Here is an 18,792-nt window from a genome sequence, read left to right on the forward strand (position 1 = left end):
GGCCCCGCCCCCGGGTCCGCTCGCTGCCACGGGAAGCCCCACAAGTCCCCGCGGCCGCCGGGCCCCTCATTTGCATAGAGCGCGGCACGTCGCGGGCCGGTTCGGCACGTCCCGGCGGTTCCGCGGCGCGGAAAGGGGCCGGGGCTGTGCCTACGGGTGAGGACACTGCGGGACAGCTGGGAGGGCGTCAGGCGGCGTGGGGCGGCACTCGCCCTCAACTATGGAGTTACTGCGGAGCACTGTCCCTGCGGAGCGAACTCTCCTCCTCATGCCTTAAACTTATGAGTAAGGAAAATAACGACTCGGGGTGACGCCCGGGTCCTCACTTTCAATGTGAGAGGAATTTTTGTGCGGGTACAGGTCGCCCCTGGGTGTCCCGCTTACTTCGCGGGATGCCCGGGTGCCGTGATCTGCCCGTCGTTCGCGGCCTGTGTCGGAAGGACAGACGGACGAGGGCGGGGCGCCCCTGCAGGACCCCTCAGCTGCCCGGGGGCGGGGCGGTGCCGCCTCCCACCGTGCCGCGTCATAAACGGAAATTCCGCTGGGTCTAAGGATCAGAAATACCTTAACCTCTGTGTTTACCTGTTTGTTCACTGAGGGGTCCTAAGGGGCCTCACGAGGCTTAGATATAGATCACCAAACCTGCCTAATAAGTATTTCATGTGTCTGCAGTGAGCAATTCCTTTTCTTCTAAGGGAGCGATTACAGGGTTTAAAATCCAGCTCAGGGGGAAAGGGAATGGCGCCTTGCGCAGCCCGGGCAGCGGCGGGCCCTCGGCTCCGGCCCGTCAGGACCCGCACTGCTGTGGCTCCGGGCTCGCTGTGGGCCGTGGTGCTCTTGGGCCTCCCCTCAAAACGCCCTCGGGCAGCACATCCCCGGCACAGCTTCTCCAAAACGCCGTTTTGCCTCCACCTGCAGTCACGGGGTTCACGTGTGGCTCCTTCGCAGCCCCGCGTTCCCCCCCTGCCGCCTGTCCCCGGCACGGCCTGAGCCGCGGTAACCCCGGGGCCTTGCCCTGTGTGCTGCAGCGCCGTCCTGCTGCTGGGGAGCCGGCGGCCCCAGCGCGTTCCAGCTGAGAGCCAGGGGGAAGTTCCCGTGGGAAAGTGAGGCATTGATTTAGAAGAATTAAAGACTTTAGTCAAAATAGATAGTGCTGAGATAATGTAGCTAGGACTTCCCTTTTGCTAACAGAAGCCAGACTGAAGGAACTGATAAATCTTGGAAGGAACTGATAAATCAGGGAAGCTGTCAAACTAGGCTTTTGCATCCTGAATAATCAATAGACCCCATGAATACAATGCAATCATAAATCAAACAGTCCTGGAAAAAAACAGGATTTAGCTGTCACTAACGCTAAAGGTTAAAAAGTCAAGGGAGGAAGACCCATCTTACTTCATCATTTTGGGACCCCACCCTATAAAAAAGACCACCGACCCATTTCAAAGCACAAACTACGCATGCTTAATGGCTTTTTGGGCTAATTTCCATACGAAGCGGGGAATGGGATGTACCAGAGTTATGAATATGCATTTGTGTTTTGGGTATTCAATACTCCTGGACATAAAAGCCCCTGTGATCATCTGTAAATTGCGCGTGTGTATTTGGGAGCTATCCTGCACGCTGCCCGGCGTTGTAATAAACATACACTTTCTAACTTTAAACTGTTAGAGAGTCTTTGTCCGTCATAGTTCGATATTGATATTAGATCAATATCCATATTTTTTAATAAATCAAAAGCTCTTGCTCTTCAGCAGTGCAGGAGCTGCCAGGGAGAGCTGGGGACAAATACAGAGGAGACTTGTGCAGCTGAGGTGGCTGCTCACTGCCACACAGGCTCAGGTTCCTACAGCACCGATTTCCTCTCAGGAAGCCTTTGTGAGCCTGGAATCATTCCAGTGGTGATGCCAGGTCCCTTCTTGGTTGTGCACTGGTGCTTGATCCAGCTCCAGGGTGGCGCCTGATGCAGTGCTGTAAATGAAGGTACACAAAATACAGCCCTTGTTTTGCATTGCAGCTCTTGAGGTGCTTGATCAAACTGAAGCCATGGGGTGGGTAATGTGTGACTTTTGTTTTGCTGTTGCAAAACCAACAGGCAACATCTTTGAGCAAATTCTTCTGACTTTAAGAGCAGCCCAAGTGGTTCCAGACTAGAGAGTCACCTGCAAGGACCCCTATGGAGGTCACCTGCAGACGCCCCCCCAGCCTTCTGCTATTTGTGCAGCCTGATACCTTCAGGCAGTACCTCCACTCTCTGCTTTGTGCTGAGCTGCATCCTCCTGTTTGTTTTGCTTCCATCTGCCTAGTTCTTCTAACTGAAGCTGAAGAGTGCATGTGTAGCTGCCACCCACCCTCTTTTTCACCTGTGATCCCTGAAGTACTCTTCTGTCCAGGCAAAGAATTCCAGGCCTGCTCAGACATTCCTTCAGTGAAGCTCCCTTCCCTCTGCAGGCTCCCACCTTCCCGATGTTAAGTCTCTGTGGGAGGCTGATTAGGAGGCATGAGTCATGCTGTTGCGGGAAAGGAAAGGTTTAAACCTCAGGATCTTCCTCTCTCTGGGTTTCTAATTGTTTTGCTCTTCCTGTTAGACACAAGCTGTACCTCAGTTTTCACAGGTTCTTCATGGGTCCTTCTCTGAGCTGTGGTTGAGAAGTCAAATGTTTGTTCCATGAAGGGCCTGAGCCTCTCCTTCCCTCCTTGCGGCTGGGAGAGGGGGAAAGGTGTAAGCAGCAGCAAAGAGATCTCCCTGAGTGCAGGTTCTCTACAAAGGGCTCCTTATCCCAGTGTGCTAGAAAACGTTCAGGCCTGCCCAGAGGCAGATTCCGTAAGTGTGTCTCCTCCATCTGCAGAGACCCCATGGCAGGGAAGTCAGAACAGAGGAGACCATTTCCCCATCTCACACCAATTTACTGTTGAAATATTTCTTAGGAAATTATGCAAAGGACGTCATATTAGCCTTGAGATGGTATGTGGTACAGCACCTGATTTAAAATATTGCCTTACCCTCAAACATCAAGAACTGGGAAAAGAATTTGTGTTGGGTCATGGGCTAGTGTTGTAATAAATAAGATGACAGGACACAGTTTTCTCATGCAGAAAAGCCAATTCTTTATTCACAAAGCTCATATTTATAGGAAATATCAGAAAGCATTGTGCTAAACCTAATTGGTCAGCAATACAGTGAAACAGTTCATTGGTTGGTAAGCACTATTTTATATGTCTGTCAAATTTTCTCTCTCTAGATGTGTTTACATATTTTCTTCACTGATTCCATGGGATGGATTCATTGTTTATGCAGGTGTAAACTTATTTTTCCTCTCTGAGAATAGGTTGTTGTGTTCATTCTTATAGTTTTTCTTTATGAGAACTTATAAGCTACTAGAAGTAGCTTGTAGCAGGGCCTAAACCATATTTTATAAGAACTTTTCTTTTATAATATCTCCACCTCTCTGCAACAGGCTAGGTGCTGTTCTTTGCACCAAGAGAAATGGGAGTCTGGCAGTAGGGGAATTTGATGCACAGAGACACTGCACTTTGTCAATCAGTGGATCTTTGTTGCTAATGGAGGAAGTACCTGGTTTGTAGTGAGAGGTTAAAAATCCTCTGATTTTAGCAGTTTGTTCACTGTTTCAGTAGTACTGCACCCTAGGCCTTTTAGCCTTCTGAAGATTTTTAAATCAGTCTTTGAAATATAAGGCTTTGAAAAGTGAGTATTTTAGCCTAGCAAAAATGATGTTAAGGAGAGAAAAATTAGAGGAAAGGACACACATGAGGAGATGCAGAAGTGATGAGCTTCAGAGAGAAAACTGATGCAGAGCATAGAACCAGACAGATTCAGCGAGCTACAAAAAAAAAAAAAAAAAAAAGGCTAAAAATTTTCTAAGCAGGTAACAAATAGAGCATGGCAACTTGCCATATGTGTGATATTATACCTTAATATTCACATGACATTGGCTCAGGATCATGCTGAATCTTCTATAGTAGTTCTTTCTTTTTGTGAAAGTTTTGGAAAATATGTACATATGTAATTTTACTTCACCTGTTCTATTCCATAATAGATATTCCTAATGAAGGTGTTTTACAGTCAGTTTCTGAGAATACTCTGGTTTTCTAAAAGCCAGTTTTCTTGCACACACTTGGATCCCAGCTCATGTTGTCACTGACCTGCAATATGCTTAGGCAATACTGAATTCCTAAGAGAAGCAGTGCAATTTGCTTGCAGAGAGATGCTCAGAAATTTGCCTTTCTTTCTAGGGGCCCATCAATAAAATCCCAGGGAGTTTGTGTAGCCAAGGAAACTGATGGACGACAAAAAAGAACCAGAGAAAAGAACTTAGCAGCCACACAGCAGAATTTAAAGTCTTTTTTTTTATTTGGTAATTCTCAAGTTGCTCACAGAATCCTGTGTCACACAAAATCACATAAATGTGAATTTGCCTCATTGCATCCCCCTTATGCCATGGAATAAAACTTTTAGAGCTCTTTGGTCCAGAGCTGTGGCACGTGTGTAGCTGAAGGACTTCAGGAGAGATAAACTGTACAGACATGGGAAAGCAGCAGATGGCCTTTGTGAGGAGACAATTAGAATAGCTACAGTTTTAATACAGGTTTGTTAATGATGATTTATCCTATGTGTCCCAAGTGGGGATGTCTAACTTACTAGCTCTGAAAAGTAGGCAATTCATGGGAGAAGGAAAAGCACAGTATTGCATAGCAGCTGTTTCATCTTCTTATGGCTAAGTAAGTAGTTAGCCCAACTCTCAAGTCATTGTCCTTTGATCCCAGACTACATTTTTCACAATAATTTCTTCCCCATGTTTCATTATGGGCCACAGAAGTGATGTTTTTTTTCCAGTGCACTAATCTGCCTTGTCCACATGCTCTAAATACCTTCTGTTCATCTTCCACTCAGCTTTAATTGGTGGGTCCTGAAGAAGCAGCAAACAATAAATTTGGCAGCACTGTAGCAGAAACTGTGTTTCATTTTCAGTTCCTATGTGAATGGCAGCTCCTTGAAAATCGAATGAGAACAGTTTTCAAAGGTTTGTAATGTTATGTTGATGTATTGTTATGTTGCCTCCCCACTTTCATTCTGTGCAGCTGCTCCACAGGAACTAAGGACTCAAGAACTTCATTGTCAAAGCTGCTGGTATTGTTTGAGTGGGACATGCAGGGGTCCCAGGGTCACTTTAAAAGGTTCTTTTATTTACTAAGTCCTGACTTCTGGATTGTGCCAGCATCCAGCACCTGTCTCTGTTTTCTCATAGAGAAATCTGCAAGGAGTTTGGTAAGACCAAGCTCTTGGAAAAGCCCAGCAAGCTGGAAAAAGAGGAAGCTCCTTTTTGAAAGTTCCATATATCTGTGATACATATGTCCTATCTTCCACAAAAAAAAGCTCACTAGAAACTAGTCCATGTGCATAGCAGGTGTCAGGGCTCTGTGCACATCAACGGCCTCTGCATGCTTTCCTCTGCCTTCCCAGGGGTTTGGCTGCTTGTGTTCAAGGTCAGCCCAGATTTAGCACAACCATATAACCTTGTATTCAATTCCTCAGTAACAGCCAAAGGAAAGGGTGGTGTGAGAAGGAGTTATGAGTAGCCTCATCTTCACCCACAGACTGGTCGCCGATTGACCCAGGAGCTGAGTGGTGACTGGGTGCCTGACTGAGCTGTGGTGTTGGGATGCCTGTGCCCAGCCTTGCTGGTCCTGACCCACAGACCAATTTCACAGCTTGCTCTTAACCTGGCTGGTCACTGTGAGCTTGCCCAGTGGTCACTGTTTTGTGACTGACCCTGATCACCACCACTGGCCCTTTGATCTTAACTCCTTGCTTGGGTCTAGTAGGGCTGTGCCTTTGTTTGTAGGGGCACAACCCTGCCTGTCCTGCTGTACTTCCCTTACAAGGTTACATGTAGTGTAGAACATTTTCAGAGTATATGGGCTGGAAGGACCTGGCCACGAGTGGAAAACAACCTCCTGCAGAAGGGAGACCTCTCATTTTTTAAATAACAAGCTGCACAGACAATTGAACCAGTCCTGGTTCCAGGGCTGTATCTTTATTCACTTGGACAATCTCTTTACTTGTTGTAAACCATTGAGTTTTGGTGATAGTGTTGCCTGAACAGTTTCATTATGTCTCTCATCATCACCTACAGAACAATTATAGCACAAAGCAGGTTGTTATCATTTATTAAGGCAAGCACTGGGAATTTTTTTTTCTCATATTTGGTCAATCAGTAATGGTGAAGCCACTCATTTCAGGCTTTGGAGGAAGGTCCTATAAAAGCAATACAGGGCTGGAAAATACTTTCCGCACTCATATATGTGTCTCATCAGGCTGGACAATTCAGATCTGCAATGTATGGCTGTGTACCATGGGACACAGAAACATTTAATTTTGGAAGGCTCCCACAAGGATCCTCAAGTCCAGCTCCCTGCTTTTTCGTGGAATAGCTTAACTCTTAGAGAGAAAGACCTGGTTTTTATCCGGTGCTGCTCTCATACCCAGAGCATGTAGAGCCATGCTTTCTACGCCCCCAGCCCTCTCAGCTCAGAAGTTATCCCCAGTGTCATTGCTGACAGATTTTGAGCAGTGTCCTGAGCAGAAGCAAACTTCTAAATGAATGGTAGATGCCAATGGCCCTTTTACACAGAAACATAAAATACCTTGGTCAAAGCATTATTCCAAAGTGGAATGTCAAGAACTTTAAGTATATAATCTGTTCTCTTTTGTATGTCTTTCTGACAGGCATCAAACAGCTTCTGCAGTGCAAAACCAACTGATTGCATCATCAATCACAGTGAAACCAGAGGTGAAGTGTGCAAAGCATGTGCTGAGAAAACATCTGCATTAGAGTAAATTGTAGGGCTGCTAATTGATTGAAATATGTCTTCAATAGCTATGAAACAAACTGTTTCATCAAGCTGCTTGCATATTGGAGGCCATTCTTCAGCATCTGTGGGGCCTTATCATCACTATCAATGCTTATAATGCCTTATCTCAGTTCTTGTCCTTTAAGGTAATACCACTTCAGTATTTTCCTTCAGATCTCTCCAGCATCACAGCAGTGAGTCAGACATCAAAATGAGGTCTCCCAGCTATCAGTTCAAGCACTAACATAAGCAACGTGGATTTTTTTCCCACTGGTGCTTAACATATGTGAGAGATGGGACTGGTATTTGAGTGTGCCCTTCTGAAAGGCAGGAGGATCTCTACAGCATTCCACAGGCTCTGCTGGGCTGGAAAATCAGAGACCCAAACTTGGGGTGTCCCAGCATCAGCCACCAGCATGCACCACGTGCTCTTGTGTACCTTGAGCTCACAGCCTCCTCTCCAGAAGCAACTGTAGTTATTGGCCAGTGAAGTGACCAAAGAGATGAGCTAGCATTTACTGGAGAGTAAATCATTAAGAATTTGAAGCGCTTTTCAGTAATTTCTTTAGGTTCCTGAGGTTTTTTGGTGTGATGTGAATTTTCTGCCAAGAGCAGTCTGGTGGTTGTGAACAAATACTGAAAAGGCATCAAGAGGACCACAAGTTCCTGAGAGTCTTCTCACCACTGCTCAGGAGTCAACCACCTAACCACCTTTGTGAGGAGGCCAGGCTCAGTTTGTGATCATTCAGGAGATCAGCTTGTTCGATGAGCAAGTCAGAGCATACAGCTCTTATCAGAAATAACTATGAGAGCCTCATGAGACCAGGCTTTTAAACAAAATGCATAAATTTAAGAAATCTAAAGAAGTACAGGCAATAGAAGAGTGAGGATGAGGAAAGAAAGCAGCAGAAAAGCATGTCTGTGAATCAGGAGTTTAGAAGATAAGATTAAATTCTGTGGAAAATCATGTACTTTAAAGCAAACAGCACAATTAATTTGAGTCTCTGTGTGTGTATGTGTGTGGGTGGCACAGTAGACATCACAGTACGTGAGATCCAAGTACATGAGATTACCTGGAGGAGCTATGCAAGGCACTGGAGGTGGATGGGGAGGCAACAGAGTGGATGAAAACTTCACCAGTTTCCTCAAGGAAATATTCAATGGTGGCATATGGGATAAATATGTAAAGAACCACCCTACCGAATTACAAAATATGATGTACAACTTCAGCCTACAGAAATACTCTGCTACCAGGGAGGCAGTCTACATATGTTGCTACTACAACCTGACCAGAGTGGCAGAGTCCAAGAAGGACATCTCCCAGTTCTTCAAAAAAACAGTGTAGTCTGAAAAAAATGTGTGGTGTGATGGGACAATTATGATTATATATGAGAAAATAAAGAGCTTGTTTGACTACCATATCAACAATGTCATTTGTGCTTTGAGGGAAATTATTTGCAAACCTGAGATGGACAAAGTCCATCATTTTTCTTGTGGGAGGCTTTGTATCCAGCATCATCCTGTGAGATGCAGTCAGGTTGGCCTTTAGCAGCAGGTATCACATCCTTTGTCCCTTGGAGGCAAAAGGGGCTGTTTTATTTGGAGTTAATCCAACATCATTACCTCAAGAATCAGCTGTAGGACATATGGCTTAGAAGCATCTCAGAAGTTTAATGATGCTATCCATGATGCCTGTAAATGGAAGGTCTCAAAAACTGGTGACTACATTTATTGCACAGGTCTCTTCCAGAAACTGGTGGAAATTGGGGAGCCAGTGAATATACATGAAGTTGCTCATTATGATTTATATCCAATAGAACCAGATCAAACAAAGGTAGTCTTTGCTTTCTATTGTACAAAACCTCAGAATCCTTGGTATGTAGATGAGGAAGGGATGGAACAGCTTGGCTTCTGTGTAGTGTCATCACCAGACACATGGCTGGGGAGTCATTGCAGGATGAAGGTGGAGATTAAATTTGGGCTCACTGAATTTTAAGCCACATGTACTGATGATACTTCCCAAGAAAGTCGGACAGTTATAATGGAATTTTTATCTTATAAACACGCCTCATTTTGAACAGGTCTTAGATGTTTTTTCCAACTATTATGATTTTAACAATTCTATGACTTCTAGAATAGAAGAGACAATTGGACCAATAAGTCCCTCATGCAACTTCCTATTTACACAAGAAAAGTACTAGCCTGATTCTCTGGTTCCTTCCATTCCCCACCAACCACCCTTTTAGTCCAACACCTCATTTTCTCTTGTATCTGACAACAGGTTTGTCTGCTGCTTTATCTCATGTCCTTTTATCTTGCATCTCTGTACACAGTAGTCCATACCAGCAATACAATCATCTTGACCTACCTGTGTTTGATGCAAAGGCTCTGGACTGGTGTCTAACTTGTACATAAAGCAGCCCATAGCTGTTTATTTTAGCCGGATGTTTTCTTGCAGCTACATTTTCTCTTTCTCTGACATCAGGTCACTTTATCTGGAGTCAGGGTTTAATTCTGCTGGGGCTGACATTCAGTGTATTTCTGTTTTCTTCAGAATATAATTTATATAAATTCTGTGTAATTAAAGCTCCAGTGTCCCAGATGAGGGGTTGAGTGAACCAGTCTAGGGACTTGTGTCCAAAACCTGTGGGAGTGTTGCTTCCATTAAATGATTGGGTGGATTGATCTCATTAATTGGGCAGATATGAATGCCAGGTTGTAACTTTACAGATATGAATAGTGTATATGCTGCTGCCTGATGACTTTGTCCAGCTCTGGGCACTCTCTGATATTTTCTATATCTCTAAAAGCTGATTTCTTTCCTCCTGCCTGCAGCACCTGTGCAAAAGTTCAGCACAGTGTAGGCTTCATGGGCCTAAATTTGTCCAAGAAAAGGATGCAGTCCAGCAGTGTGGTGGGTCTGGCTGAGGTGGAGTTAACTTTCTTCATAGCAACCCTTACGTTGGTGTGTGGTTTGGGTCCAGACACTGATAAGACACTGATGGTTCAGGGGTGAGGGGTGGGCTGGAGTTTGTGGAGTTGGCTTTCTTCCCCTTCACTAAGGATGTAAAGTTTCTCTGCTGAACACCAGCTTCCACCAATGCAAATTCCTGGTTAGCTGGATACAGTGCAAGAAAACTCAGCACTGTCATCCTTATTAGTTGAATGATTGTGTTAGAGTCACTGCTGGCCACATACTGAATGTCGTTAATTACAAAAGCAGCATTCAGAGGACTAATCTGCATATATGTTATACCCTATGATATATAAAAGTGGAATGATTTTCAAATTACTACCTTTGCTTTCACATTTAAAATGTTATGCATGCAATAAAAATATTCCCAGCAGACACCTGTGTGCATTTCTACCATGTCAGGTGGTACCACTCTGTACACTTTGTAAAGGCCATTCTAGGGACTAGGTCCTAAGAAGCTGAGCACTCCTGCTTTTTTCTTACCCTTTGCATTTGGTATTTGCACCAGTGGAAAGCCCAGCATGGCTCAAGCCCAGTAATGCCCTGGAATGGGTATGGTCTGGGAAAGTGGCAGCAAGGAAAGACTTTCCCACCCATGTGTGAGGTGGGCTTTGGGATTCAGACATTGACACCGATAGTCATGACCACAGCTCCTAGTTTCGCTTGTTTTGATGAGCTGGTTATGTTGATAACCTCAGACACTGAGCAAAAGCAGATGCATGTGTTTGTCCTTTCTGCTAAAGCAGAACTGAGTGTCAGGGTCTTGGGCTAAGCATCCCTGAAACCTGGTGATATGGGGGGCTCTACCCTGAGCCTGACACGAGTGTTGGGAAAATAAGAGTTAGAACTGCTGAGCCCCTGACAGCCATCCTCTGAAACAGGTCTGTGTGCTGAGCTGGGGATTAACCCCTTTGAACAACAAATAGTGTGGGTTGTTTATGGTAAAAATCACAGAATCACAAATCCCCAAGTTTCAAGGATAAGAAAAGACAGTGAGGTTTGCAGTGCCTGTAACCAGGACATTGATGAGCTCTACAGGTGTGATGGTTGCTGGATCCTAAATGACTGGGTGAGTAGAAGGTGCCACCCATTTCTGTGGCTGGATCTTGCCTAAATCTTCAGCCTAAAGTGTGTAATTTCTTGGAAACTGAGAGAAAGCAACTCCCACTATGCAGTACTGACACCATTTCCTGGCAGCAAAGTGGGAGGCACATTTCTTCTCTCCTAGCTGGGGATAGAGAAAGGAACAGCTTTGCCATAGCCCAAACACTATGGCTGTGCTTTCTGCTCCAGATTTCCAAGTGCCATCTGGCTCCCTGGCCCGACCCTGCCTGCTTGATATCAGAGAAAATTAAAGATTCACAAAAAGTTCACAGTAACTATACGTTAGCCTTGAACCATGACCATGGGGGGCTGGAGCAATGGAACCATGAAGAGATTCCGGGAACAGAATGCTATAAATCCTTTTGTCCTTGACAAGTAATGGTTCAAATAGATTCAAGCAAAACTGAAACTGAGGTTTAACAAAATAAAGTTTAACAATAACTTAGCAACATATGACAAGATGTAAGACAACTTCAAGTTACCTTGGACGATTATAATGTCAAAGAACACATTCCCAGGAGAATTTTTATGTGGAAATGATAGGATAATGAACTGGACTGAGATCAGTACATGCACATTAAAAATTGTGTTACACAAGCATCAGTGACCAATCTCCTGTTTCTGTATATTTCTTGTTTGGTTACCTTTTTGTAGAAAGGACTCTGTTTGTTTTCCAAGAGGCTAGAAAAGGCCTGGCCTGGCATCCAATTCTTCAGATTTGTAATAAAATCATGTCTCGACTCAATGTGTTGATTGGCTCTTTCACACCAGGATTCCTTTCTTTAGAGATAATATCCTGAGGAGCTTCACCCCATATTAGAAAATATCTCTTTGTGCAATAAAAATTGTGATTGAGATTATTTGCTTCTTTTGGCATAATAAACTATGGGAGAAGAAAAAGAAATAAAGAAAATACTCATCCTCTTGCCCACATGTGGGGAGGTGTCAGCAATGACTTCATGAGTAAATAGCACATTTTTCATAGCTCTTCCATTTCCAGGCCATAATAAATGGGTTTCTGGAGTTTTTTTGTTTCAATTTCTAGAGATTGCTGAGATGTAGCATAGATGTGTACAGCCCTGTTAGAGATGTCAAAACTTTATGAGGGATTATTGTGTTCATCTCACAAGGACTTGGCAAATCATGCAAAGAGAAAATAGAAGATAATTTTCCATAACAAGTAACACCAGAAGATAGAAGAACAGGAAAGCATGTCATAGAGAGAGCATGGTGACATGCTTGAAGGAAGATGATATTGCTTTGTCTGGTCAGGGTGCTGCTGACACCTGGCTTGGTCCCAGAAAAAATTGACCCATTGTGCCCCAGAACTGCACAAACCAAGTAAGATTAGGGCGCCTCCATGGAAACGTGTTTAAGAAAGGGCAGGGAATACTGAAAAGGAAGAGACAAGTCCAGGGCAGGTACAGCATCCAATGGGATGATGACTAGTGGAAGAGCCCATGCTGGAGCAGTTGAATAGGACACAAGGAGCAGCAAGAGCAAGGTATCCCCATTGCAGCAGCCCCAGCTTCTGCACCACCCATGGTCTCACCAAAAGGTTTTAACCTGCAGTATGGGGTGGGGAAACAGGACAGGGGGAAGTGAGGCATCTAAATGTTGGTTGGTTGGTTGGTTTGTTACTTGGCAATAAATTAATTGGATTGAAATTTCTCAACTCAAAATAGGTATTTTTTGGCCCATGACAGGATGTCTGACTATATAAAGGAATGGAGCATGTTCATACTGCAGTGTCCCCAAAGAAGAATGGAGGAGAGCAGAGAAGTCTCCTAGGGAATCATAGAATGTTTTGGATTGGAAGGGACTTTAAAGATCATCTAGTTCTAACCTCTCTGCCAAAGGGCAGGGACACCTTCCACTAGACCAAGTAGCTCAAAGCCCCAACCAGCCTGGCCTTGAACTCTTCCAGGGATGGGGCACCCACAACTGCTGTGCAAGTTTCTATCAGACTGCTCTTTCTTTGTTGTGTGGTAAAAAGGGAGAGGGAGGCAAGAGGAGACAGATTTCAGTGAAGTCATTTGAGGCCTCCCTCTGCAGTAGTGGGACACAACCCCACCAAGACCAGTCGGTCTCTGTGAGTTTGTAGCCAGCACTTTCTTTCTGCCCTGGGGTATCCGGCTGGTTTTTCTTGACATGCTGCATACTTTCCCCTCACACCTGTTCCTTCCCTCCTCTAAACCATCCCAAACAATATGAGGTTTTGTCTGTCCTCAGCATCCACTAGCACTTTCTCAAGCCCCTTAGCCCTTATTTTGTGTGTGTGACCTGGACTTAACCAGAACATTCCTGCCAGAGGTTAAGCCCAGGCATTGCATAGATAATCCACAAAAACATTTTGCTTCCAGTTCCAAGTGTCTGTGACTATAACAAGTCCCGAGATGCTGTCTGCAGCTCCACCCTGGCCCTTCTTCTGCCCCTTATCTCTCTCCCAGGCAGTTGAGGGCTCAGAGATAGGACAGAGATCCCAGCTACAAGCCAAAAGGGTTAGGAGAGTGAAATGCCTGTGCTCCTGGCCTGGCTGTGCTGCACCGTTTACCTCCAGTGCTGAAATGAAGTGGCTTTGCAGGGCATTGTGGCCATGGATGCTGTGCCATACTGCCATCACCATCCCTGCAACGCTGTTATTTTGAGCTGGTGAAGCGTCCTACCCTCATGGGACCAAGGCTGGGAGCAACTGTGGGATGAGTCCCTGTTAAACTACAGGACTGTGGGGAAAGCAGTGACTGTGGTGTGAAGGCAGGACTGAAGAAGTTGCTGGAGCTAGAAACAAGATCTTTGACTGAAAGACCAGAGTGCCAGGGAGAGGGGATGGCAAGGCACCACAGTGCCTTCAGCACAGCAGCACTCTTGGGAGAAAACCAGGAAAATTAGTGCTTAGGCAAGGATAACCTTCAGGAAAGAGGAGCCAAGCACTAGCTTTGGCAGGGGTGAGAGGGGAAGAGAATTGATTGTTTTTTTTCCCCACTGAAAACTGCCTTTATTCCCTTCTCTCTTCAGACAGTGAGGCCTTTGCTTTGGCACCTGACCTATTACTACAGGGCTAGTCTTCTTCCTCATGTGGTTGGTTTTTTCCTGATTAAAAGTTATTAAGTAGCTCTAAAACCTGCAGAAATGTGACTGAGGGGAACAGAGACAAAGAGACCCTTCAAGATCTCTTAAATCCCCAGCGCAGTATTTAGAGAGCCCTGAGGAGAGGACTGGAGCAGAAAGACCCTGCCAGGACCTCCCTGTCCTTCTCCCTCCTGCTGCACCATCCATTGGCAACATCTCCTCCACCATGTCACTCTCTGAAGCAGAGGTGCAAAGTGCCCGTGGTGCCTGGGAGAAGATATATGTGGATGCTGAGGACAATGGGACAGCTGTGCTGATCAGGTAAGGAAAGAGCCCATCCAACTGCTGCCCTGGAGGGGTGAAGGAGGAACAGCAAGGATGGGGTTGCTGCCTAGGACCATGTCTTGATGTTTTTCATGCAGCCCTTGCTAGGAAGAGGAGCAATCCACACAAGGAAAAATAAAAAGAAAGGGGTAAGTGGGTGGGAAGAGAAGAAGAGACAAGAACAATATCTTCACCCACATAAGGTAAGGAAAAGAAAGTGTGGTGTGAAAGAATGGGAACAAGACATAGGCCTGATTTCCTTCTTCCTCTTTACCTCTAAACTCTTTTAATACTTTTTTAAACTCAGTATTTCACTTCTGATTCTCCTTCAGCCTCAGTCCATCTGTTCTACTGTATTATACCTGTTCTGTGGACTTTTCTCTCTTAGTTTCCAACCTTTTTCCCTCTCTTCCGTTCACCTTTCACATATTCCACTCTCATCTGGGACTTACATCACCTCCCTAAGTATGGATCTATTCAAATACTGTTTCTGGTTATCAGACCTTTAACACCGCCCCCCCCCCCCCCCGCTCCCCCCTTCTTGTATATCACACCTTGTGCCTGGATTACCCTTACAAAACCTTACATGCTGTTCTTTCCTTCTACAGGCTACACAACCTGAGCACAGTTAGGGTCAGAAATGCAGCCATAAAGTGTTAATAGCATCCAGTATCTTGCCTCCCTGGGGTAATTTATGCTAGAAGGTTTTGTTTTAGTGTCTTACAGCCACAGACCTGCCTGTAGAGAAGTTCCAGGGCTTCCCAGGATAAGAGAGACATGGCCATACTGGAAAGAGTCCAACAAATTATCAGGAAGATGATCAGGGGACAGTACTATCTCTCCAATAAAGAAAGGCAGAGAAAGCTATAACTGTTCAGCCTGGAGAAGAGAAAGCTCAGGGGAATCTTATCAATGTGTACATAAACCTGAAGGGAGAATGCAAAGAAGACAGAGCCAGGCTTGTCTCAGTGGTGCAGTGAGACAGGACCAGAGTCAACGAGCCCAAACTGAAACACAGGAGGTTGCCTTGAACATCAGGAAACACTTTTTTTTTACTTCTGAATTCTACTGAACACTGGCACAAGTTGCCCAAAGAAATTGTTGAGTCTTCATGCATGGAGATACTCAAAAGCTATCTGGCCATGGTCCTGGGCAACTGGCTTGACCAGTGGTGTTGATGCGGATGACCTCCAGAAGTTCATTCAAGTCCAACCATTTTGTGACTTTGTGAAATGCAATGTGGAATTTGCTATGGATATTTCAGGGTAAACCAGTTTACCCAATGGACTAAACTGTTTTTTTAAAAAGAATTTGACCAAGATGACTGTAATTGATCAAAGGTAATTTCAAACACATTGAATTGTGTTACTTTTGAGTAAATGGAAGGAGTACTCCATACCCAAGCAACAATCCATCACAGGCAGTAAGAAAGCTTTGCAGTGGACTATAGGAAGGGGTTAATTAACAAAACCAATAGTAGGGTTTCTCCATGAAAACACCCACCAGTATAACAGTGGTCATACCTGCTATCCAGAACATCTTTGGGAATATTAAACTGGCACAGTCACCCCATGTGAATGTGCTCACACTTCTATGTGAAAGTAACACAGAGTTAACACAGAAAATACTTACTTTAGAAGCAGTGGGATAAGTTCATGATAGGTTTTATGGTGAGCAAAAGAGATGCCCTGGGGAGAGGCAAAGGAGAGAAGACTGGCTGCTATGTGCACAGGGGTTATGAACAGGTGCAAAAGGCAAAGGAGAAAGAAACAAAGAATGAAGAAGTTTTTATTCCAGTAAAGAGAAGAGGAAAATGGACATAAATGCATAAGGCAAAGCCTGGAATGTGTGGCCATGTCTGCATCAATATCTTGGTCCTTAAGTCAGGATGTCTCTCATTCCTCAACAGGATGTTTACTGAGCACCCAGACACCAAGTCCTACTTCACACATTTCAAAGGCATGGACTCTGCTGAAGAGATGAAACAGTCAGATCAAGTCAGGGGCCATGGCAAGAAGGTTTTCAGCGCCATCAATGACATGGTGCAACACCTGGACAACTCTGAGGCTTTTCTTGGGATAGTGACCCCACTAGGCAAGAAACATGCCACCCAGCTGAAGATTGACCCCAAAAACTTTAGGGTGAGTGAGCAGCCCTCTTTCCAAAGGGTGTAATTGTGAGGAGGGCATATTTTCCCCTTTGAGGGGTAGAACTGAGGAACATAGGCTTTGTATGTAGGAATACATATATATGCTTCAGAGAATGGACATGGTGGAAGGTGAGATGGTTGATGGTGGAAGATGGCAGAAGTGAGATCTGGCATTGGTGGGGTAGATGCTCTGTAGCAGAGTGGTGCAGGCACGTGATGTGGTACTTGGCTGGGGGCTGCACAGCTGCCCATGAGCTGTAGAGGGTTTTCTCAGTGCAATACAATTCCCACACTTGCCATTTAATAACAAGATACAGAAAAGCAGTTTAACACTGGACTTCAGTCCCTGATATATTTTTTATGTTGTAACAGGAGCTGGGATTTTCCTGGGACAACTAAACCAGCTGTTATTGAGCAATAATGACAACAGCCTTGTCATCATTACACAAACTCAAAAAATAAATACAGGATCAAATTATTTGCCCAGATCCACCTAAGGTCACTAGCAGAGTACATTTATAACTATTTTGTCTGTCCTACACAGCAAAAAGAGACACCTTCTGGCAAAGATTATCTCCAAATGAAGGTGATTTCAAAAGCAGTAGGCCCAATTTTCAATGAGTGGGAAAATAAGTGGTGATTTCTGGCTGAAAATAATTTTTCAGGGTAAAGATGCACACAAAACAATAAATGCTGCACAGTAAAGGAGTTGGCATTTCAAAGTATACCACCTACCTAGTGACTGCAAGAACTCTGCTACAGAGTGCTGGATAGCTAATGAGCAGGAAAGATCAGGGAAAAACTTACCCCCCAAGCCATGTATTCCACAGGTGTCCAACAAGGGGCTCATCATGGCCTCTAAATATTTGGGACAGTCCCCTGCCTGGAGAAGGATTGCAGTGGATACACAAAGCACATCAGTCCTATACAGCCATCGTTAAGTGACAGGTGCAGTGAAAATTAACTAGATAAAGGGTAGTTAAAAACACTAGCAGCACTTTTTGGGAATTCTATAATGCACCTTATTTTCCATGCCCTGTTACAAGCCCTGCAGGTCATGTGCTGTGAGTTGTTCTTGTACTCCTTTCTGCCCTCCAAGAATCCCAACTAAAGATATGTAAGTTCTTATGCCTCTAATGTGGAGAAAAGTTCACACTGGTTGCTTCTTCCCTTCCCCTTATTTAGATTATCTGTGACATTATCTTACAATTGATGGAGGAGAAATTTGGTGGAGACAGCAAAGCTTCCTTTGAGAAGGTGACCAATGAAATCTGCACTCACCTGAACAATATCTACAAAGAGGAGGGTTGGTGAGGATATACACCCTCCAGGCTCTTCAAACAACTTGCCAGCACTGATTTACTGCTTTTGGGCCCCGACCCACAGCTGGAAAAATTAAAATTTAAAAATAAAAAAAAGGCAAGAAAAAAGGCTTCTACAATATAGATATCAATGTCAATAATTTCCTTAGCAAACTGAGTTTCTACAGCTGAACAAAACCCAGATACATCAAAGTCAACCAACAAATCCTGATGTGCTTTGCAGTTTCAGTGTTTCAGGTGGGTTCCTCTGGCCACCGTCCTTGAAGACTACATTTTAAGATGGTGATTTTAAGCTTTCTATTCCTAAAAGAAAGACTTGCTCCTTCCAGCAGCACCAACAGCTCTTTGGCTCACCTACCACCTCTCCATCCTCACGAATGACAGGAAGGAGACCATTTTGAAGCATCTCCAGAATCTTGGTAGATGTCATTATTTAAGAGGCATGAGTATTGTTTTGTGTTTAAACTTAAACAAGGGGGAAGTGGTGTATGGGAATGACCAGCATCAGGGAGAGACATGAGGAAAATCCCATGTTGCATGAGCCAGAAGAGTCACCAAACCTTGGTTTCTCAATGCAGGTTTCAGCACAAAGGCATGACAACACGGAGTGTGGTCACCACTGGACCCCTCTGGGCAGGGATGAATGTCTCCAGGGTGTGGATTGCACCGTGTTATTCCCAGGAAATTGCTTGGGTTGTGTTGCCACATGAAGCAAGAGTAGAGCTCACTGGCTCTTGTGCACTCAAAATGCACCCAGCTGATGGAAACTGCTGCCTCGCTGCATGGGCAGCACAGGGGAGCCTGGCATGGGACTTGTCATGTCCAGTCACAAAGCCTGAGCCTCCCTTCAGGTCTTGAACTATTTTGTTGCTTTTCTTTGTATTCCTTAGTCTTGGTGAAATAATCAGCTGATAGCTGCAAATAACCATATGCTGGTTTGCTTCAGTGTAATGCAATAAACACAGAGAAAGCAGATGTGC

The 18,792-nt window shown here is 44.7% G+C and overlaps 1 protein-coding gene and 1 pseudogene across 5 annotated transcripts; both read left to right on the plus strand.

Annotated features, from left to right (window-relative positions):
- The first annotated feature begins 41 nt into the window (after positions 1-41).
- Positions 42-9,104, plus strand: LOC310908233 (heat shock 70 kDa protein 12A-like; annotated as a pseudogene). The gene is made up of 2 exons (XR_014592753.1): positions 42-285; positions 6,746-9,104. The product of XR_014592753.1 is annotated as a heat shock 70 kDa protein 12A-like (transcript).
- Positions 92-18,732, plus strand: LOC310908234 (cytoglobin-1-like). 4 transcript variants are annotated; one of them, XM_083859053.1, is made up of 4 exons: positions 92-156; positions 14,134-14,338; positions 16,251-16,482; positions 17,676-18,732. In XM_083859053.1, the coding sequence occupies exons 2-4, from the start codon at positions 14,244-14,246 to the stop codon at positions 17,802-17,804; spliced, it is 456 nt and encodes a 151-aa protein (XP_083715179.1). In that variant the 5' UTR covers positions 92-156; positions 14,134-14,243; the 3' UTR covers positions 17,805-18,732. The 4 variants fall into 4 exon arrangements, with proteins under 4 accessions (XP_083715179.1, XP_083715177.1, XP_083715178.1 ...); XM_083859051.1 differs by having other exon boundaries at positions 18,391-18,732; XM_083859052.1 differs by having other exon boundaries at positions 100-156; positions 14,139-14,338; positions 18,391-18,732.
- Positions 18,733-18,792: the final 60 nt, after the last annotated feature.

This window comes from Zosterops lateralis (assembly GCF_965231275.1).
Source record: "Zosterops lateralis genome assembly, chromosome: 4".
NCBI classification, from domain to species: domain Eukaryota; kingdom Metazoa; phylum Chordata; class Aves; order Passeriformes; family Zosteropidae; genus Zosterops; species Zosterops lateralis.

Excerpts from the sequence above, each read along its gene's own strand:
- LOC310908234 (XM_083859051.1), top strand. The coding sequence starts at position 14,244 with ATGTCACTCTCTGAAGCAGAGGTGCAAAGTGCCCGTGGTGCCTGGGAG. Across the intron at positions 14,339-16,250 it reads GGGACAGCTGTGCTGATCAG|GATGTTTACTGAGCACCCAG; the intron begins GTAAGGAAAGAG and ends ATTCCTCAACAG. Across the intron at positions 16,483-18,390 it reads TTGACCCCAAAAACTTTAGG|GTTTCAGCACAAAGGCATGA; the intron begins GTGAGTGAGCAG and ends TTCTCAATGCAG.